General features: G+C 40.1%; 1 protein-coding gene across 1 annotated transcript in view; it reads right to left on the reverse strand.

Moving 5' to 3' along the window:
• The window catches only part of sema3aa (sema domain, immunoglobulin domain (Ig), short basic domain, secreted, (semaphorin) 3Aa), a 97,451-nt gene that overhangs the window by 23,910 nt on the left and 49,532 nt on the right, over window positions 1-24,009 (reverse strand). The window contains exons 3-7 of the mRNA XM_061912199.1: window positions 23,341-23,403; window positions 17,006-17,125; window positions 8,135-8,225; window positions 7,952-8,071; window positions 2,967-3,109 (exon numbers count right to left, since the gene is read on the reverse strand). Coding sequence (XP_061768183.1) covers window positions 2,967-3,109; window positions 7,952-8,071; window positions 8,135-8,225; window positions 17,006-17,125; window positions 23,341-23,403 — 537 coding nt within the window. The remainder of the gene's footprint in view (window positions 1-2,966; window positions 3,110-7,951; window positions 8,072-8,134; window positions 8,226-17,005; window positions 17,126-23,340; window positions 23,404-24,009) is intronic.

A 24,009-nucleotide genomic window follows, 5' to 3' on the forward strand; every position in this document is an offset into this window, starting at 1 on the left:
ATATACACATAAAAAGTGTCCACATCTTGTCCAAAAAGGGTAATATTCGACAGTCGATTTGTTGCTCCAACGCACACATCAAATGTCCAATCAAAACTTACGTTTGTTTCTTGAGCAGACGAAGGAAGAACAACAATGTGTGACAGTATATCAACTCTTTATTGATTAAACGACAAAACTGTCATCCACCCGCATAACTCAGACTTACTTTCTGTACCAAAAAGTTCTATTTTGGTTTCATCTGACCACATGACATTCTCCCAATCCTCTGCTGTATCATCCATGTATCCATTTTGGTATAAACTCAACTTGTGGTGTTTGGAGGAAGAAGAATACTGAGTTGCATCCCAAGAACACCATACCTACTGTAAAGAATGGGGGTGGAAACATCATGGTTTGGGGCTTTTTTTCTGCTAAGGGGACAGGACGATTGATCCTTGATAAGGAAAGAATGAATGGGGCCATGTATCGTGAGATTTTGAGCCAAAACCTCCTTCCATCAGGGAGAGTTTTGAATGGTTGACCAAATACTTATTTTCCACCCTAATTTACAAATAAATTCTTTAAAATTCCTACAATGGGAATTCCTGGATTTTTTTTTCACATTCTGTCTCTCACAGTTGAAGTGTACCTATGATGAAAATTACAGACCTCTGTCATCGTTTTAAGTGGGAGAACTTGCACAATCAGTGGCTGACTAAATACTTTTTTGCCCCAATGTAGCTCTTGGAGAAGGCATTCGACCGTGTCCCTCGGGAAGTCCTGTGGGGAGCGCTCAGAGAGTATGGGGTACTGTCTTATTGTGGCAGTCCGCTCCCTGTACGATCAGTGCCAGCGCTTGGTCCGCATTGCCGGCAGTAGGTCGAACACATTTCCAGTGAGGGTTGGACTCCGCCAAGGCTGTCCTTTGTCACCGATTCTGTTCATAACTTTTATGGACAGAATTTCTAGGCGCAGTCAGGGCGTTGAGGGGTTCCGGTTTGGTAACCGCAGGATTAAGTCTCTGCTTTTTGCAGATGATGTGGTCCTGATGGCTTCATCTGACCGGGATCTTCAGCTCTCGCTGGATCGTTTCGCAGCCGAGTGTGAAGCGACCGGAATGAGAATCAGCACCTCCAAGTCCGAGTCCATGGTTCTCGCCCGGAAAAGGGTGGAATGCCATCTCCGGGTTGGGGAGGAGACCCTGCCCCAAGTGGAGGAGTTCAAGTACCTAGGAGTCTTGTTCACGAGTGAGGGAAGAGTGGATCGTGAGATCGACAGGCGGATCGGTGCGGCGTCTTCAGTAATGCGGACGGTGAAGAAGGAGCTGAGCCGGAAGGCAAAGCTCTCAATTTACCGTTCGATCTACGTTCACATCCTCACCTATGGTCATGAGCTTTGGGTCATGACCGAAAGGATAAGATCACGGGTACAAGCGGCCGAAATGAGTTTCCTCCGCCGTGTGGCGGGGCTCTCCCTTAGAGATAGGGTGAGAAGCTCTGCCATCCGGGAGGAACTCAAAGTAAAGCCGCTGCTCCTTCACATCGAGAGGAGCCAGATGAGGTGGTTCGGGCATCTGGTCAGGATGCCACCCGAACGCCTCCCTAGGGAGGTGTTTAGGGCACGTCCAACCGGTAGGAGGCCACGGGGAAGACCCAGGACACGTTGGGAAGACTATGTCTCCCGGCTGGCCTGGGAACGCCTCGGGATCCCCCGGGAAGAGCTAGACGAAGTGGCTGGGGAGAGGGAAGTCTGGGTTTCCCTGCTTAGGCTGTTGCCCCCGCGACCCCACCTTGGATAAGCGGAAGATGATGGATGGATGGATGGATAGCTCTGTGTCTTTACTGCTAGTGGAGTCAACTATAAAGCCTTTGCGGTATAAAATGAGTAAAATATCAATACAGTATTTGTTTTCCAATTTTTGCTTATTTCCTGTGCTTTTTTACGTTAAGGTTACAAAGAACACCTCAATAGTTGATAACAAAATTAATTAACTCAAAAGTTGCTTCCATGTTGTTGAAAAAAAAAATAACCTTAAAAACTATTAAACTTTAGTCGCAACTTTTTTTTTTAAAAAAAAGGTCCCAAATTCAGTCATTTTAGGCTGGAACAATTTCAAAAAAAGCCTGCGAAATCCTTGAGGAACTGACTTTAAAGTAGTCAGTGTATAAATTGTATAGCTGTATGGGTGTATTATCTATTGCCTAAACCAGTGGTTGTCAACCTTTTTTCAGTGATGTACCCCCTGTGAAATGTTTTTTAATTCAAGTACCCCCTAATCAGAGCAAAGCCTTTTTGGTTGAAAAAAAGAGATAAAGAAGTAAAATACAGCACTATGTCATCAGTTTCTGTAATATTAAATTGTATAACAGCGGAAAATATTGCTTATTTGTAGTGGGCTTTCTTGAACTATTTGAAAAAAAAAAGATATAAAAATACCTAAAAACTTGTTGAAAAATAAACAAGTGATTCAATTATAAATGTAGATTTCTACACATAGAAGTAATCATCAACTTAAAGTGCCCTCTTTGGGGATTGTAATAGAGATCCATCTGGATTCATGAACTTAATTTTAAACATTTCTTTCACAAAAAAAGAAATCTTTAACATCAATATTTATGGAACATGTCCACAAAATATCGAGCTGTCAACACTGAATATTGCGTTGTTGTATTTCTTTTCACAGTTTATGAACTTACATTCATATGTTGTTGAAGTATTATTCAATAAATATATTTATAAAGGATTTTTGAATTGTTGCTATTTTTAGAATATTTTTGAAAAAAATCTCGCGTACCCCTTGGCATACCTTTAAGTACCCCCAGGGGTACACGTACCCCCATTTGAGAACCACTGGTCTAAACAGCTGGCAACACAAGTGAGTTACTCACAGTGAACATATCCACATTGTGTAAAAAAAAACTACAACAAAATGTTTGTTGAAATTGGACACATTACTGACACATGATTTGGCTTTCTTTTGTTACCTTACACAGTTGTCCAATGCGGGCGATGGTGGCCTTGCCCGTGTGCTCACCGTCCATGGCGTTCTCTTTGAAAAACAGGAAGATCTTGTCGTCCTCGGGGTTGTCGCTCTCAGGGATCAGGTGCACCCCGACGAATCGTGGATCTAAATGATGCGGAAAAAAAGAGAACAAGGGCGCCATTTCACGTCACTCGTGGTGTTATATACGTTATCTCAAGAGTCCAAATCCTAGATAAGCACCTCCTCTCACAGACACATGGTTCTAATTGTCCCGTGTACCTTCTCAATGAATTCCTGTCTCGGCTTTGAGAGAGGGAGGAAATCAAAGCCGAGCCGGGTTTATATTTCTAGTCGAAAGCGGAAAAACGAGCCGGTGCTGGAGTGAAACAAGCGGTGCCGTGTTACACCTCTTAAGACCGTTTAGGATTTGGAGTAGCTGTGAGGAAAAGAGCAGGGCGGCTGGGGGAGTGTGGCCTATAAGTGGGAAGTAGATTTATAGGGCTGCTGCGTGTGTGAGACCTCGGCCATGAACGCCTTGCGCTCCCCCGTTGTGAATATGAGCCGTTAAATCCACACTTTCATAAATTAACCTCGCGTCTCGACGAGTAATTAGAAACTAAAAGGACATTTTATGGAAGAGCGTTATTTCTTTTTTAACAGGGTTAGTCATTTATAATAGATTTGTTTTTAAAGTGAGCCTGTGTCAAAAGTAGTACGAATATGTGAGAGAGCGTGTGTGTGTAAAAGAGTGAAGAGTGTTTGTGTCCATTTTGTTTACAAAACAAACATTTGCATAATGCAAAGATATTGTCTGGTCCTATGTTGATAGTATTAAAAACATGAAAATTAACCGTCTGAGGTTTACTTAGGGGCTTCACGGTGGCAGAGGGGTTAGTGCGTCTGCCTCACAATACGAAGGTCCTGCAGTCCTGGGTTCAAATCCAGGCTCGGGATCTTTCTGTGTGGAGTTTGCATGTTCTCCCCGTGAATGCGTGGGTTCCCTCCGGGTACTCCGGCTTCCTCCCACTTCCAAGGACATGCACCTGGGGATAGGTTGATTGGCAACACTAAAATTGGCCCTAGTGTGTGAATGTGAGTTTGAATGTTGTCTGTCTATATGTGTTGGCCCTGCGATGAGTGGGCGACTTGTCCAGGGTGTACCCCGCCTTCCGCCCGATTGTAGCTGAGATAGGCGCCAGCGCCCCCCGCTAGCCCAAAGGGAATAAGCGGTAGGAAATGGATGGATGGATGGAGGTTCACTTATTCAGGACAATAACATCATCTGCAATCAACCCCAATAATTGTAAGTTAACTGCAGACAAAATGTGATTTAATATTCTAATACAGTATATAATATATGCTCATAAACCACATAGCGCGCATTATTCTTTATTTTATAAACAGAGCCTAGAGCAGGGGTCACCAACGCGGCGCCCGTAAGGACCAGATGAGTAGCCCGCTGGCCTGTTCTAAAAATAGATCAAATAGCAGCACTTACCAGTGAGCTGCCTCTAGTTTTTAAATTTTATTTATTTACTAGCAAGCTTGTCTCGCTTTGCTCAACATTTTTAATTCTGAGAGACAAAACTCAAATAGAATTTGCGAATCCAAGAAAATATTTTAAAGACTTGGTCTTCACTTGTTTAAATGAATTCATTTATTTTTTTTACTTTGCTTCTTATAACTTTCAGAAAGACAATTTTAGAGAAAAAATACAACCTTAAAAATGATTTTAGGATTTTTAAACATATACCTTTTTACCTTTTAAATTCCTTACTCTTGTTTCCTGACAATTTAAATCAATGTTCAAGTATTAATTTTTTTTTTATTGTAAAGAATAATAAATACATTTTAATTAAATTTTTCATTTTAGCTTCTCTTTTTTCGACGAAGAATATTTGTGAATTATTTCTTCAATCTTATTATGATTTAAATTCAAAAAAATTATTCTGGCAAATCTAGAAAATCTGTAGAATCAAATTTAAATCTTAATTCAAAGTCTTTTGAATTTCTTTTAAAAAATGTTGTTCCGGAAAATCTAGAAGAAATAATGATTTGTCTTAGTTAGAAATATAGCTTGGTCCAATTTGTTATATATTCTAACAAAATTCAGATTGGATTTTAACCTATTTAAAACATGTCATCAAAATTTCTAAAAATTAATCTTAATCAGGAAAAATTACGAATGATGTTGCATAAATTATTTTTTAAGTTTTTTCAAAAAGATTCGAATTAGCTAGTTTTTCTCTTCATTTTTTTTGGTTGAATTTTAAAGAGTTGAAATTGAAGATGAACTATGTTTCAAAATTTTATTTTCATTTTTTTTTTCGTGTTTTCTCCTCTTTTAAACCGTTCGATTAAGTGTTTTTTTCATCATTTATTCTCTACAAAAAAACCTTCCGTAAAAGGAAAAAAAATGTACGACGGAATGACAGACAGAAATACCCATTTATATATATATATATATATATATATATATATATATATATACATACATATATATATATATACATACATATATATATATATATATATATATATATATATGTATATATATATATGTATATATATATATATATATATATATATATATATATATATATATATATATATATATATATATATATATATATATATATATATAAAAGGTAAATTGAGCAAATTGGCTATTTCTAGCAATTTATTTAAGTGTGTATCAAACTGGTAGCCCTTCGCATTAATCAGTACCCAAGAAGTAGCTCTTGGTTTCAAAAAGGTTTGGGACCCCTGGCCTAGAGTTTGCTATTGCCTCCCAACGTTACACAATGTTAGAAAAAACTATTATAATTTTAGTCATTGATTTATACACATTTTATTTAATACTCTTTATGTACTGTTATATCACTGTTACCTTGCACTGTCATTGCTAAACTAAATGTGCTGGGTATGAGAAACGTCATTTCATTGTAACATATGGAGGATGACAATGATAATGACCTTGAACTTTGTCTTCCGGAAATAATATCAGAATCAGAATCAGAATTAGCTTTGTTGGCCAAATATGTTTAATACACAAATAATTTGACTTGTTATTATTGGTTCTAGTGTTGTAGCCTCAAAAAAATTTCCTATTTTATAAAAAAGATGCACACTTTGAAGACATTATAATGTATACATACAATATACAGTATATAGTATATTATTTATATATATATATATATATATATATATATATATACAGTGGGGCAAAAAAGTATTTAGTCAGCCACCAAAAAGTTCTATTTTGGTTTCATCTGACCACATGACATTCTCCCAATCCTCTGCTGTATCATCTATGTATCCATTTTGGTATAAACTCAACTTGTCGTGTTTGGAGGAAGAAGAATACTGAGTTGCATCCAAAGAACACCATACCTACTGTGAAGCATGGGGGTGGAAACATCATGCTTAGGGGCTGTTTTTCTGCTAAGGGGACAGGACGATTGATCCGTGTTAAGGAAAGAATGAATGGGGACATGTATTGTGAGATTTTGAGCCAAAACCTCCTTCCATCAGTGAGAGCTTTGAATGGTTGACCAAATACTTATTTTCCACCATAATTTAATAATAAATTCTTTAAAATTCCTACAATGTGAATTCCTGGATTTTTTTTTTCACATTCTGTCTCTCACAGTTGAAGTGTACCTATGATGAAAATTACAGACGTCTGTCATCATTTTAAGTGGGAGAACTTGCACAATCGGTGGCTGACTAAATACTTTTTGGCCCCACTGTATGTATGTATGTATGTATGTATGTATATATATATATATATATATATATATACATACATACATATATGTATATATATATATACATACATATATGTATATATATATACATACATATATATATATATATATATATATATATACATATACATACATAAATATATATACATATGCATACATACATATATGTATACATATATATATACATACATATATATATATATATATATATATATATATACATATACATACATATATATATATATATATATATATATATATATATATACATATATATATATATATATATATATATATGTATATATATATATATATATATATATATATATATATATATATATATATATATATATATATATAAAAAACAAGGGGGTAATGGCTCAACAATCTCTTTTTTTATCCAAACAACACAACACAACAACAGCCAGCTTAACTATCAATGCGTGCAGAAACACAAAAGTCATTTTGCCGATGATGCTCTCCAAAATGTTATTTGTAGAATTTTTTTTTTTTAAGTTTGGGAGTGTCGGTGTTGCAAACGGTGATCCTTCATCGACTTGTGTTCCAGTTGTGCCTTCTCCTCAGCTGTAATATATGCCCGATGACGATGTGAACATGAGTTAGTAGATGATAATAGTTTGATGTTTTTTTTACGGTCATTTGGCCGCAGTTTTATTGTGGTAGTGGTCAGTGCTCAGGAGCCAGTCTAACACAAGTTATTGGATTAACTTTCTACCTCAAATGCTGAAAGACGTTAAAGTTGCAAATATGGTAAGTTGTTCCATTTCCTCTTCCTGTGTTGAACCAGTGCTTGCCCCCAAATTGTGCTCCTGAAGTGAACCCCATGTTGATAAATGGAGACTACAGAACAGTAATGCATGCAACTCCGAGTGAAAGATGGATGAGGATTAGCGTCTGGATGCTTTATTAACATGTCATCAGCAGTGCTTATGTGTATGATTTTTCAAGCTGGTGGTGCAGGAAGAAGAGGAATTTGACTCCACAACAGGAAAACAGCTGAGAGTGGATTAGTCGTGTGGGAAAGAAAATGAAGGAGGGGTTTAGGAGGGGGGGTGGGCAAAGCTTGGAGGGCCTTTTGTGGCTTGCTAGGATGCTGAAAGATAGCCGGAATGGTCAAAACCATGGCACTAATCCGACTATCTGATGTCCGGAAGAGGACATGGCGCTTCAAAGTCCGTCAGACAATGTTTCTTACCATTAAGCCACCTGGAGTCGTGTTGCTCCGTCCTGATGGGGTGATGGTCGCCCAAGGTGCGGAAAATGGCGAAGTCCCTGCCCATGAAATCGGCCGACGTGCCTGAGTACAACTCCCCGTCTGCAAAGGAGTCATGGTTAGAGTGGCTCTGCTTCGTACTTATCAACGCAGGACCTGACTCACCCAGGAGAATCGAGGCCGAGAGCATTTTTGGATCGTAGGGGCTCTTCCCGCGGCCGTTTTCGAAATGGGAGGTGAGGCGAAAGATGTTGTCCTGCGTGTGAGGAAAAGTCAAAATCAAGCCTTAGAGTGAGTTTGTGTACAACAAACACCTGCAACGATTGATTAGAGACAATCCTTCCAGTAATTGTTGCGGCCAAAACTACACTTTGAAAACCTCTGCATTAGACATTCCTTTCAGTAATTGTTGTGGCCTAAGATGCCTGAATTTGCGGCAGGTTTTCAAAACATTGTGGCAACAGTGGCAATACTTTCAAGTTTTTCAATAACAGAATCAACTTGTGATTTTATGAATTTGATGTCAATATTCTAAACCTCGTTTGCATATGACTTGGGAAATTGTGTTGGATGTAAATATAAACTAAATACAATGATTTGCAAATCCATTTCAACCCGTATTCAATTGAATGCACTACAAAAACAAGATATTTGGTGTTCAAACTCCTAAACTTTATAATTTTTTTGCAAATAATAATTAACTTACAATTTCATGGCCACAACATGTGCCAAAGTAGTTGGGAAAGGGCATGTTCACCACTGTGTTACATCACCTTTTCTTTTAACAACACTCAATAAACGTTTAGGAACTGAGGAAACTAATTGTTGAAGCTTTGAAAGTGGAATTCTTTCCCATTCTTGTTTTATGTAGAACTTCAGTCGTTCAACAGTCCGGGGTCTCCGCTGTTGTATTTTACGCTTCATAATGCGCCACACATTTTCCATGGGAGACAGGTCTGGACTGCAGGCGGGCCAGGAAAGTACCCGCACTCTTTTTTTACGAAGCCACGCTGTTGTAACACGTGCTGAATGTGGCTTGGCATTGTCTTGCTGAAATAAGCAGGGGCGTCCATGAAAAGACAGCGCTTAGATGGCAGCATATGTTGTTCCAAAACATCTATGTACCTTTCAGTATTAATGGTTACCCATGCCTTGGGCACCAATACACCCCCATACCATCACAGATGCTGGCTTTTGAACTTTGCGTCGATAACAGTCTGGATGGTTCGCTTGCCCTTTGGTCCGGATGACACAATGTCGACTATTTCCAAAAACAATTTTAAATGTGGACTCGTCAGACCACAGAACACTTGTCCACTTTGCATCATTCCATCTTAGATGATCTCGGGCCCAGAGGAGTCGGCGGCGTTTCTGGATGTTGTTGATAAATGGCTTTCCCTTTGCATGGTAGAGCTTTAACTTGCACTTACAGATGTAGCGACGAACTGTATTTAGTGACAGTGGTTTTCTGAAGTGTTCCTGAGCCCATGTGGTGATACCCTTTAGAGATTGATGTCGGTTTTTGATACAGTGCCGTCTGAGGGATCGAAGGTCAATGTTGGTTTCCGTCCATGCCGCTTACATGGAGTGATTTCTCCAGATTCTCTAAACCTTTTGATGATATTATGGACCGTAGATGTTGAAATCCCTAAATTTTTGCAATTGCATTTTGAGAAACATTGTTCTTAAACTGTTTGACTATTTGCTCGCACAGTTGTGGACAAAGGGGTGTACCTCGCCCCATCCTTTCTTGTGAAAGACTGAACATTTTTTGGGAAGCTGTTTTTTTACCCAATCATGGCACCCACCTGTTCCCAATTATCCTGCACACCTGTGGGATGTTCCAAATAAGTGTTTGATGAGCATTCCTCAACTTTATCAGTATTTATTGCCACCGTTCCCAACTTCTTTGTCACGTGTTGCTGGCATTAAATTCTAAAGTTAATGATTATTTGCAACAAAAAAAAAAGTTTATCAGTTTGAACATCAAATATGTTGTCTTTGTAGCATATTCAACTGAATATGGGTTGAAAATGATTTGCAAATCATTGTATTCCGTTTATATTTACATCTAACACAATTTCCCAACTCATATGGAAACGGAGTTTGTGAAATGTTTGTTGTAAACTTAAAAAACCCAGGATTTTAACAAATATTGGAAAAACAAATACTGTGATGTTTTACTCGTTTTACACCACACTTAAAAGTTGAAACCAGATGGCAGTAAAAGCACTAAATTAGAGCGCATTGTCAAATTACTGTACTGCTTTAATTCGTTATAACCAATAATAGTAATAATTAGGGCTGTCAAAGTTAACAATATTATAATGCGTTAACTGTAAGTTCCTTTAACGCCAATAATTTTTTTCCATCCATCCATTTTCCACTGCTTGTCCCTTTCGGGGTCGCGGGCGGTGCTGGCGCCAATCTCAGCTGCACACGGGCGGAAGGCGTTGTACACCCTAGACAAGTCGCCACCACATCACATCTTAGTGGCTTCCTGTGCACTTAAGATGTGACTTTAAGGTTTTACTACTTACGTATAAAATACTACACGGTCTAGCTCCAGCCTATCTTGCCGATTGTATTGTACCATATGTCCCGGCAAGAAATCTGCGTTCAAAAGACTCCGGCTTATTAGTGATTCCTAGAGCCCAAAAAAAGTCTGCGGGCTATAGAGCGTTTTCCGTTCGGGCTCCAGTACTCTGGAATGCCCTCCCGGTAACAGTTCGAGATGCCACCTCAGTAGAAGCATTTAAGTCTCACCTTAAAACTCATCTGTATACTCTAGCCTTTAAATAGACCTCCTTTTTAGACCAGTTGATCTGCCGCTTCTTTTCTTTCTCCTATGTCCGCCCCCTCCCTTGTGGAGGGGGTCCGGTCCGATGACCATGGATGAAGTACTGGCTGTCCAGAGTCGAGACCCAGGATGGACCGCTCGTCGGGACCCAGGATGGGCCGCTCGCCTGTATCGGTTGGGGACGTCTCTACGCTGCTGATCCGCTTGAGATGGTTTCCTGTGGACGGGACTCTCGCTGCGGTCTTGGATCCGCTTGAACTGAACTCTCGCGGCTGTGTTGGAGCCACTATGGATTGAACTTTCACAGTATCATGTTAGACCCGCTCGACATCCATTGCTTTCGGTCCCCTAGAGAGGTGGGGTTGCCCACATCTGAGGTCCTCTCCAAGGTTTCTCATAGTCAGCATTGTCACTGGCGTCCCACTGGATGTGAATTCTCCCTGCCCACTGGGTGTGAGTTTTCCTTGCCCTTTTGTGGGTTCTTCCGAGGATGTTGTAGTCGTAATGATTTGTGCAGTCCTTTGAGACATTTGTGATTTGGGGCTATATAAATAAACATTGATTGATTGATTGATTGATAGACAGCGCACAATAAACATGCATGCATCCTGACTCCTTTTTGACCCTCAGTCTGTTCCGTAGTGTAGAGAAATGCAATGGCTTCCAGTTATTGCTGAGCAAGAAGCTCGAGAATAGCGAGCAGAAATACACAAAGAAAGGGGACCTAAGCAAATCTCAGGTCCAAAGCCATGGCAACTCGTTCTCCGGACAAGACGAGACCGTTTTATCTTCAATCTTCGTGAGATGACGTCATTTCCGCAAACGCCGGCTGGCGCCTTTGCTGCTTGTAGAGGTGGAGCTTCATGTGTTTACATTACAGCGGAGTGCATTAAAAACATAAAATGTAGATTGTTACTCGATCTGCTCTAGTATGATGGCATAAAAGCTCAGCAGAAAAAAAGACGGTAGAGAGGAAGTCTAGAGTCACTTTTATCGGAGACTTTCGGCAAAATATGTCAAGACACTTATACCAATTACACACTTCCGGCTTCACAATAACAGCACTGTGTGTCACATCCGGTCTAACTATCAAAAAAAAAAAAAATTTGAAATTGTATTAAATTATAATTGTGCTTTGTCAAATTTGTTTTGTAATGTAATATGTGATATTTCTACCTAAATAAATGTTTTCTGGCAGATTGAATTGTTGTGTACATTATTTTATTACCTATTCTGATTGATTTGCAATTACAGAATGTTTAGCAGGCTGAATATATATATATTTTTTTTAAATTGAAAAGGTTAAGACATTGTCCATCCATCCATCCATCCATCCTCCGCTTATCCGAGGTCGGGTCGCGGGGGCAGCAGCCTAAGCAGGGAAGCCCAGACTTCCCTATCTCCAGCCACTTCGTTTAGCTCTTCCCGGGGGATCCCGAGGCGTTCCCAGGCCAGCCGGGAGACATAGTCTTCCCAACGTGTCCTGGGTCTTCCCCGTGGCCTCCTACCAGCTGGACGTGCCCTAAACACATCCCTAGGGAGGCGTTCGGGTGGCATCCTGACCAGATGCCCGAACCACTTCATCTGGCTCCTCTCGATGTGGAGGAGCAGCGGCTTTACTTTGAGCTCCTCCCGGATGGCAGAGCTTCTCACCCTATCTCTAAGGGAGAGCCCCGCCACCCGGCGGAGGAAACTCATTTCGGCCGCTTGTACCCGTGATCTTATCCTTTCGGTCATGACCCAAAGCTCATGACCATAGGTGAGGATGGGAACGTAGATCGACCGGTAAATTGAGAGCTTTGCCTTCCGGCTCAGCTCCTTCTTCACCACAACGGATCGATACAACGTCCGCATTACTGAAGACGCCGCACCGATCCGCCTGTCGATCTCACGATCCACTCTTCCCCCACTCGTGAACAAGACATTGTCATGCAGAGATATGAAAACTATGAACTTGTACATCACGTAATGTACAGAATATCAAAAGCATTTATTCCAGTTAAAAATAACACAGATTATATTACCAAACATCTTTGACAATCAAAGAATGATCGTAACAATCCACATTGTATGTTATTCATTGCTTGAAACTGGTATCTAAATATAGAAATGTAGCTCCTCTCTGCTGGATGTAAGTGCTCCTACAGCAGGAATACAAAATCCGAATTTTACAAAATACAAAATCTGGCAAGACACCAACAACACTGCAGGTAATTTTTGTATATTGTCATTAAAAGTGTGTTTGTATCCTTTATATGTTGAGCTGTTTAAAAAAACATTTCCATCCATTCATTTTCTACCGCTTGTCCCGTTCGGGGTCGCTGGAGCCTATCTCAGCTGGATTCGGACGGAAGGCGGAGTACACCCTGTACAAGTCGCCACCTCATTGTTTTAATTAAAGCAAACTAATCGTCCAGTCATGTTAATAAAAATTTGAAAAATATTTGTCTAGGGTAAACTTTTTAAAGACCAAAAATGATAGCTTTCTGCAATTTATCGCAATTAATTTGGAGTTAGTTATGAACATATGTCGATTAATCACAAATAAATATTTGAATAGTTTTACAGCCCTAGTAATGATTTGATTACAGTAACAAACTCCACTAAAGGCTTCCTTATTGTCTTCCATAAGTTGCAAACATTTTTCATATGTTTTACACTTGAAAAGCGTTTGTCCATCCTAAACATTCATTTATGTTCCAACACATTAGGAGGATTTGTGAACTGTCAAGAGCGATCTATAGCGTTAATTATTGTTGGTAAATGGGAGAGAATGAGAGATTATCATCACACTTCAACATCTCTAACATGCAAATGTTGCTTCTTTACTAGGTCAACATTACAAATGTAGATATATTTTCCTGGATAAATAATATATAAATACATGTTAACTAGGATGTAAATATATTACTAAATATATAACAAGAAGGCTTAGCACTGTAGACAAGAACAGGGAGTAGGTCTGGGCTCCACAGGGCCACAACAATTGTGTTGTTTGATCAATAAATGGTAAATGATAAATGGGTTGTACTTGAATAGCGCTTTTCTACCCCTTTTTAAGGAGCCAAAGTGCTTTGACAGTATTTCCACATTCGACCATTACCACACACATTCACACACTGACGGCAGGAGCTGCCATGCAAGGAGCTCACCAGGACCCATCAGGAGCAAGGGTGAAGTGTCTTGCCCAAGGACACAACGGACGTGATTAGGATGGTAGAAGGTGGGGATTGAACCAGTAAACCTCAGATTGCTGGCACGGCCACTCTACCAGTTAGACCAGGGGTAGGGAACCTGCGGCTCTAGAGCTAGATGTGGCTCTTTTGATGACAGCATCTGGCTCTCAGATAAATCTTAGCTGACATGGCTTAACACGATAAGTAATAAATGATTCCGCTGGTAATCACAGGGTTAAAAATAACGTTAAAAATTAAAAACATTCTCATCCATTTTATTCCATCAATCCAAGAAGTCGCATTAATGGTAAGAAGTATTTCATTTATTATTTGTTAGCTTCAGAATAACAATGTTATTCAAAAGAATAACAGACTTCTTATACTATAAAAATGTTAGTCCAACTTAAAAATGCGCACATTTAGTTGTATTCAGTGTTAAAAAATATTGGTAACACTTTAGTATGGGGAACATATTCTAAGTAACAAAGACTTAATTAAGAGTTATTTGGACTCAAGGGGAACATATAAGGGTTAGGGTTACTAATAAGCAATAATTCTGAGGTTATAAGGGAAGACTCTTAGTCAATGGCTTACTGCTTGTAAAATAAGGCCATGCAGAAAAAGGCATTAATAAGTACTTAAAAATGACTAATTAAGAGCCAATTTGTTATGAATTCGCATGTTAATAAGCAACTGATTAATGGTGAATATGTTCCCCATATCAAAGTATTACCAAAATATAATATGGCTCTCACGGAAATACGTTTTTAAAATATTTGGCTTTCATGGCTCCCTCAGCCAAAAAGGTTCCCGACCCCTGAGTTAGAGTGTCCGCCCTGAGATCGGTAGGTCGTGAGTTCAAATCCCGGCCGAGTCATACCAAAGACTATAAAAATGGGACCATTACCTCCCTGCTTGGCACTCAGCATTAAGGGTTAGAATTGGGGGTTAAATCTCCATAAATGATTCCCAGGCGCGGCACCGCTGCTGCCCACTGCTCCCCTCACCTCCCAGGGGGTGATCAGGGGTGATGGGTCGAATGCAGAGAATAATTTCGCCACATCTAGTGTGTGTGTGACAATAACTGGTACTTTAACTTTAACTTTAAACTTCGCTACGACGTCCCCAATAAAGAGTTGATATATAGTTATAAATTGTTGTCCCTGCTTGGTCTACACAAGAATCAAACAGATTAGACAGTTGACATGCGCGTTTGAATGCCGCTTCCAGACAAAGTATATTAACGAAAATGACACAGATTGGGCAAAATGTGCAGGGAATTTGCAAAGCTGCACATAATTTACAAGAATTGGTTGAAAATGCTTGAATCGTCGTGATTACGACATCGCAACATCCTGGAAGGACTGATTAGAGCAGGGGTAGGGAACCTTTGGCTCTAGAGCCAGATGTGGCTCTTTTGATGACTGCATCTGGCTCTCAGATAAATGTTAGCTGACATTGCTTAAAGGGGAACATTATCACCAAACCTATGTAAGCATCAATATATACCTTGATGTTGCAGAAAAAAGACCATGTATTTTTTTAACCGATTTCCGAACTCTAAATGGGTGAATTTTGGCAAATTAAACGCCTTTCTGTTTATCGGTCTTTTAGCGATGACGTCAGAACGTGACGTCACCGAGGTAACACACCCGCCATATTCATTTTCACATTCCAAACACCGGGTCTCAGCTCTGTTATTTTCCGTTTTTTTGACTATTTTTTGGAACCTTGGAGACATCATGCCTCGTCGGTGTGTTGTCGGAGGGTGTAACAACACTAACAGGGAGGGATTCAAGTTGCACCACTGGCAAAAAATCTGCCGCCAGACCCCCATTGAATTTGCCAGAGTGTCTGCACATTTTACCGGCGATGCTAAGACAGACATGGCACGGATGTATGGATAACCTGCAGATGCATTTGTAACGATTAAGTCAACGAAATCACAAAGGTGAGTTTTGTTGATGTTGTTGACTTATGTGCTAATCAGACATATTTGGTCACGGCATGACTGCCAGCTAATCGATGCTAACATGCTACGCTAATTGATGCTAACATGCTATTCACGCTAGCTGTATGTACATTTGAAACTAGATACCCACATTTAATGCGAAACAAACACTTACCAATCGACGGATTTAAGTTGCTCCAGTGTCACAAGATGCGAAAGTCCTGATCGTTTGGTCTGCACATTTTACCGGCGATGCTAATAAGGCAGCCATGCTATGGGCCACTTCATTAGGTACACCCACGCTATGGCCAAATAGCGTCAATAGCTATTCGCTCAATAGCTTCAATTTCTTCTTTAATTTCGTTTTCGCTATCTGCCTCCATACTCCGACCATCAGTTTCAATACATATGTAATCTGTTGAATCGCTTAAGCCGCTGAAATCCGAGTCTGAATCCGAGCTAATGTCGCTATATCTTGCTGTGGTAACCGCCATGTTGTTTGTATTGGCAGCACTGTATGACGTCACAGGGAAATGGATAGTGGTTTCGAAGATAGCGAAAATAAGGCACTTTAGAGCTTTATTTAGGGATATTCCGGGACCGGTAAAATTTTGAAAAAAACTTCAAAAAATACAACAAGCCACTGGGAACTGATTTTTATTGTTTTTAACCCTTTTGAAATTGTGATAATGTTCCCCTTTAACACGGTAAGTAATGAATAATTCCGCTGGTAATCACGATGTTAAAAATAACGTTCAAAATATAAGACAGTCTCATGCAATTTAATCCATCCATCCGTTTCTACCACACCTGTTCAATAAATAACAATTTTATTAAAAAGAATTAGAGACTTATTACACTCCAAAAATGTTGGTTTTACTTAAAAAATGCACGCATTCAGTTGAATTTAGTGTGAAAAAATATGATATGGCTCTCAAGGAAATACATTTTAATATATTTGGCTTTCATGGCTCTCTCAGCAAAAAAAGTTCCCGACCCCTGGATTAGAGCAAACACGGCGCATCATTAATGAATCTATCAATGTCACATCAAAATTGTAACGCATGCAGAAATACATGGGTGTGTTGTGTGTCTTTTATACGCCCTACCTCGGCTCTCTTGCCCATTTCCAGGTAAGCGCAAATGGGATGGAAGGCCCCGGTGCCGCAGATGTACAGGTGGGTCTGGTTGTAGGGTTGGAGCACACGGATGACGTTGGAGCACTCTTTCTGGAAGAGAAAAGAAACAAAAAAACTTTTTTTAAGCAAAAAAAAGTCCATAAAGTGCAATGAAAATACTTAGGTAAGCGTGATTGAAAGTTGAAACGTTCCACTTAGTTTGGAAAGAAAGCATAAATATCCTTAAGCCCTTTTTAAAGCATGTGAATGTCTTGGATGTTCCGTTTGCTGTAAGTGTTTGGCTTGGCGCTAAAACTAAAGCTCAAGTCCCAATGGTCCCAATGAAGCAAGGCTGTTTAGCGCAGTGCACGTGTTAAGTAAACTGAATTTAAGTTTTCCCAGTTATTAATGCAAACAAATAAGAGTCTTATGAACATGTAACTGCTGTAATTTACATACAAAGCCGGAGCCAGCAGAGAGTCCCCTTAGCTTAGTGAGAAAGCCTCAGACAGTCTACCGAACAGTAACAAAATCTGACCACAGACCTCATTCTTTTTGTTTGAAAGCATACCTAAAACCCTTAAGGGGGAAATGTGCAGAAATATGCTTTGATTAAACAATGGAGACAGAACGCTTAGGACCGCAGACTTTTGACGGACAGAATATGTTAGCGTTGGAAAGCACCCGGCTAGCTAACAGCTTAATAACAGTCGTTTATCTTCGTAGAACTCCAATATATATACAGTGGGGCAAAAAAGTATTTAGTCAGCCACAGATTGTGCAAGTTCTCCCGCTTAAAATGATGACCGAGGTCTGTAATTTTCATCATAGGTACACTTCAACTGTGAGAGACAGAATGTGAAAAAAAAATCCAGGAATTCACATTGTAGGAATTTTAAAGAATTTATTATTAAATTATGGTGGAAAATAAGTATTTGGTCAACCATTCAAAGCTCTCACTGATGGAAGGAGGTTTTGGCTCAAAATCTCACGATACATGGCCCCATTCATTCTTTCCTTAACACGGATCAATCTTCCTGTCCCCTTAGCAGAAAAACAGCCCCAAAGCATGATGTTTTCACCCCCATGCTTCACAGTAGGTATGGTGCTCTTAGGATGCAACTCAGTATTCTTCTTCCTCCAAACATGATGAGTTGAGTTTATACCAAAAAGTTCTATTTTGGTTTCATCTGACCACATGACATTCTCCCAAACCTCTGCTGTATCATCCATGTATCCATTTTGGTACAAACTCAACTCGTCGTGTTTGGAGGAAGAAGAATACTGAGTTGCATGCCAAGAACACCATACCTACTGTGAAGCATGGTGGTGGAAACATCATGCTTTGTGGCTGTTTTTATGCTTAAGGGACAGGACGATTGATCGGTGTTAAGAAATGAATGAATGGGGTCATGTATTGTAAGATTTTGAGCCAAAATCTTCCATTAGTGAGAGCTTTGAATGGTTGACCAAATACTGATTTTCCACCATAATTTACAAATAAATTCTTTAAAATTCCTGGATTTTGTTTCACATTCTGTCTCTCACAGTTGAAGTGTACCTATGATGAAAATTACCGACCTCTGTCATCATTTTAAGTGGGACAACTTGCACAATCGGTGGCTGACTAAATACTTTTTTGCCCCACTGTATACATTTTTTTTAACTTTCGATGCATTGACATGTTGACTACCGAATGGTGTGTTAAACATTCTCACAGTTCACCCAGAGGACTGATGTTGAGTTCTCACATGATGTATTGCGGCTGACCTCAGCTCACACACACACACACACACACACACACACACCTATATATAAATATACATAAATACACAGCACATGCGTGTCTGTACAACGCCGCATGCACTTAATGACTTTACCCCGTGTCTTTCCTAGGGCATTATTGCAGGAACGCATTCTCGACATTACTCTCACGTCAAAACCTCCTCCCAGTTCTCCAAAAGTTGGCCAAATGAGTTATTGTGAGTTAAAAATCAATGGTAGTCTTTAAGATGGACATGCAGATTGATGGTTCGGTGGTCAAACACGAAAAAGTCAAATTAAATCATAAACGACATGACAAGTCACAACCTGAGCGAAAAAAACTGGAAATAGTGGCAGTTGAGCCAAATTAACTTGGCAAAATTGTTTTTAGCTACAAATAAATTCTTTAAAATTCCTACAATGTGAATTCCTGGATTTTTTCTTTTTCACATTCTGTCTCTCACAGTTGAAGTGTACCTATGATGAAAATTACAGACCTCTGTCATCATTTTAAGGGGGAGAACTTGCACAATCGGTGGCTGACTAAATACTTTTTTGCCCCACTGTAACTCTGCTAATGCTCCTGGAAAATATTCATTCCAATTTCATATTTTTTTCATGTGGTGAAAGCCATTTTCACGTCCACTGTACACAATAAGTTTGTATATATTAGGATGAGCTGATTCTATCTTAGACCTCACGCAACCTCCTTCGCATTTCGCAGCTGCTGCATATGAAGCGTCGCCTGCTGTAAATCGTGCTTCTGCAGGAATGTTTTGGAAAGTTGGAGCATTGTCCCAATCAAAGCCTGGGCTGTGTGTTCCCCTCCATCTGCTCTCACTGGCTCACTCTCAAGGGGACACGGTTTTTATTTTCTTCTTTAAACACTGCGTCGCACAAATGTAACGCTGGATAATCCTTAAAACGCCGCTGCACTCGGCACGCATCCAGGCGTGAAATTGAGATCGCATTGACTACCACGCAAACAAAAGCGAGGGCCAGAGTCGATTAACACACTCCCACTAAAAACATGCATGAATAATAAAGTCAATGCATAAACACAAAGAATACGTGCAATGCCTTCTTTATTTTCCAATACATGTCGTTTTACTGCGCCTTTAATTGCAGTTATAATGAATGATGCATCCATATATGAAAGCTTTTTTTACGTAAATACATGCTTTTTAAGCATGTTTTGCGTGAAAAAGATTTTTTGTACACCATAGTGTAGAACTTTTTTGTTAAAAACCTCCTTGAAAAGGTACAAATACAGAATTCAGAAGAATACTAGAAAACAGCGGAGTCGTCTTATTCCCCGCAGACCGAATGCTAAGAATTAGTGTTCCATAGAAAATTCTGTTTAGGGCCCTTATTCAGTTGTGAAGTGAAGTGAATTATATTTATATAGCGCTTTTTCTCTACCGTTGATCATAACATTTTATTAGAACGTATCAAAACACGAATTGGTATGTCAGACTTAGCCCTGTCTTGGTTTAACTCTTATCTTACTGATAGGATGCAGTGTGTCTCCCATAACAATGTGACCTCGGACTACGTTAAGGTAACGTGTGGAGTTCCCCAGGGTTCGGTCCTTGGCACTGCACTCTTCAGCATCTACATGCTGCCGCTCGGTGACATCATACGCAAATACGGTATTAGCTTTCACTGTTATGCTGATGACACCCAACTCTACATGCCCCTAAAGCTGACCAACACGCCGGATTGTAGTCAGCTGGAGGCGTGTCTTAATGAAATTAAACAATGGATGTCCGCTAACTTTTTGCAACTCAACGCCAAAAAAACGGAAATGCTGATTATCGGTCCTGCTAGACACCGAACTCTATTTAATAATACAACTCTAACATTTGACAACCAAACAATTATACAAGGCGACACGGTAAAGAATCTGGGTATTATCTTCGACCCAACTCTCTCCTTTGAGGCACACATTAAAAGCGTTACTAAAACGGCCTTCTTTCATCTCCGTAACATCGCTAAAATTCGCTCCATTCTGTCCACTAAAGACGCTGAGATCATTATCCATGCGTTTGTTACGTCTCGCCTCGACTACTGTAACGTATTATTTTCGGGTCCCCCCATGTCTAGCATTAAAAGATTACAGTTGGTACAAAATGCGGCTGCTAGACTTTTGACAAGAACAAGAAAGTTTGATCACATTACGCCTGTACTGGCTCACCTGCACTGGCTTCCTGTGCACTTAAGATGTGACTTTAAGGTTTTACTACTTACGTATAAAATACTACACGGTCTAGCTCCATCTTATCTTGCCGATTGTATTGTACCATATGTCCCGGCAAGAAATCTGCGTTCAAAGGACTCCGGCTTATTAGTGATTCCCAAAGCCCAAAAAAAGTCTGCGGGCTATAGAGCATTTTCCGTTCGGGCTCCAGTACTCTGGAATGCCCTCCCGGTAACAGTTCGAGATGCCACCTCAGTAGAAGCATTTAAGTCTCACCTTAAAACTCATTTGTATACTCTAGCCTTTAAATAGACTCCCTTTTTAGACCAGTTGATCTGCCGTTTCTTTTCTTTTTCTTCTATGTCCCACTCTCCCGTGTGGAGGGGGTCCGGTCCGATCCGGTGGCCATGTACTGCTCGCCTGTGTATCGGCTGGGGACATCTCTGCGCTGCTGGTCCGCCTCCGCTTGGGATGGTTTCCTGCTGGCTCCGCTGTGAACGGGACTCTCGCTGCTGTGTCTTGAATCCTCTTTGGACTGGACTCTCGCGACTGTGTTGTATCCATTGTGGATTGAACTTTCACAGTATCATGTTAGACCCGCTCGACATCCATTGCTTTCCTCCTCTCTAAGGTTCTCATAGTCATCATTGTCACCGACGTCCCACTGGGTCATTATTGTCACCGATGTCCCACTGGGTGTGAGTTTTCCTTGCCCTTATGTGGGCCTACCGAGGATGTCGTGGTGGTCTGTGCAGCCCTTTGAGACACTAGTGATTTAGGGCTATATAAGTAAACATTGATTGATTGATTGATTGATAGTGACTCAAAGCGCTTTACATAGTGAAACCCAATATCAAATTTTTACATTTAAACCAGTGTGGGTGGCACTGGGAGCGGGTGGGTAAAGTGTCTTGCCCAAGGACACAACGGCAGTGACTAGAATGGCGGAAGCGGGGATTGAACCTGCAACCCTCAAGTTGCAGGTTCAAGTTTGAACCTCAAGTTTGAACCGCCCCCAGTTCAAATTTATTAGCGACTATCTCACTCCCTGATTGTATTGCGTCTCATCTAGTTGTGTCGTTAATGTAGTACACCGTATTTTCCGAACTATAAACCGCTACTTCCACGCTTTGAACCCCGCAGCTTATAAAGCGGAACGACTCATTTATTTAATTAAATGTTTTCGCTAACGGCCATGTTGTTTTGTGTACAACCAATAGTTTTCATACTACACTGACAGAGACACTGGAAAGGTGTGTCATTGTTTGCGCTAGGGCGCCATCTTTTGGACGAGTTCGCTGACTGCAGGTGCTGCAGGTTGAATTTGGACTTTTTGTTTCGCGCCTTGAACCGGAAGTATTCATCCGTAGCGTTTTTGCTCAAAAGGATTAATCATTCATCACTCCAAGGAACGTTTACATGTTTTATAAGATAGCGTAAATTCTGGGTGATAAGCTGTTACTTTTTTTTCCTACAGTTTGAACCCTGTGGCTTAAAAAAAGGTGCGGCTAATTTATAGATGTTTTTTCCCCCCGCTAATTTCCATAATGTTTTGTGTTCAATAATTTTCATTAAAAAACCAAACACAGGACTAAAAAGGAGGGTTATTGTTTGTACGAATTCGCTAACTGCAAGTGCTGCGAGTTGAAAATGTACTTCCTCTTTTGCCTCCAACCAAGAGTAAAACTGTCCATAGCGTTTCTGCTCGGAGGACAGTCAATCAAAGCAACGTTTGTAAGTTTCACAATCTGACGAAAATAATTCCTACTTACTAGAGCGTCCCATGTGTGATGTCTGTCGGTGTTTTCATGCCTATTTGTAAGGGTTATCATATTGTAAGGAATCTAGCGTTGTTAGCATTAGCTAATATGCTAACATGTCTATGAGTGTCTGGATTAGTATTAATAACTTGCATCAGCATTCTCTTTGTATTGTTTCAGTTTCACAACTTCCTCAATAAATTCACCAAAACCCCCCCGTGGCGTTGGTGAGTCCGTTTGTTTGATTGCAAAGTTAGCTTCCGCATGATGATGACTTCTGTTTTGTTGGATCAGCCGTTGTACTGCTGTGTTACAGACACCGTTTGAAAAAAAATTAAGGTATGTAAATAAACATTTGCAAAGTCTTTCATACTGGTATATACTGTATCTGCAGCTTGTAGTCCAGTACGGCTAATATATTGTATGTAAAAATATTTACTTCTTCTAAGTGCGGCTTGAATATTGATGCACTCTATAGTATGGAAAAAAAAAGTTCTTTAAAATGTGATGAATTTCATTCCAAAGAAAAGCATTTAAGAGACAAGGAGTGTCATCATTGAACAGACATCATTTCAGTCAGACCCCAAAAAAGCAAAACTTACCCAAAAGTCCTTCCCCGCCCACTTGCACTCATCCCGCTTGGAGGGGGTGGCGGGCCACGCGATCTATGAAAAACCACACAAAACACACAAAGTCACACAGAGTGGAAAGAGACAGCATTTTAATGTTTGATGAAACAAGAAGGCTGTGAGTCACAGAGAAGCAACATTTGTATAATTAAAGAAAAAATCACGATAGTTTTATAGTTGGGATCCTGAAGGCACGCTGCATCAAACGTGTGTGTTATTTCACACACTCTTATGTGTGCTTCTCATTTCAAAAGAGTATCTCCCATGATGTGCGCAACATATGGATGCACTTTGCCTTTCTTGACGTGAGAGCGAACTACACGCTTGCCTTGGAAGAGACACCACGTCCATGTAAATAATGCATTCAAACTCTTTTTTGGCAAATCCATGTGCACGCTGGAGTCACACCAAATAAAATCCCTAAGAAAGATGTGAACACTTTTTATAAATAGCACATGTTTGCATCCAATCATGTGTAGAAATCTCACATGAAGGTGGAGCTCTTCTACTTTGGAATGCTGTTTCCTACAGAGGTACAGAACAATCTATTTTTGGTAATGGGTTGCAGGGGAACTCTTCTTTCTACAATGTGGGGTCACGGGTGGCCAAATGGTACCTGTGCGGTGGCCGCACTTTGACATA

This window comes from Nerophis ophidion, linkage group LG10, assembly GCF_033978795.1.
Source record: "Nerophis ophidion isolate RoL-2023_Sa linkage group LG10, RoL_Noph_v1.0, whole genome shotgun sequence".
NCBI classification, from domain to species: Eukaryota; Metazoa; Chordata; class Actinopteri; order Syngnathiformes; family Syngnathidae; genus Nerophis; species Nerophis ophidion.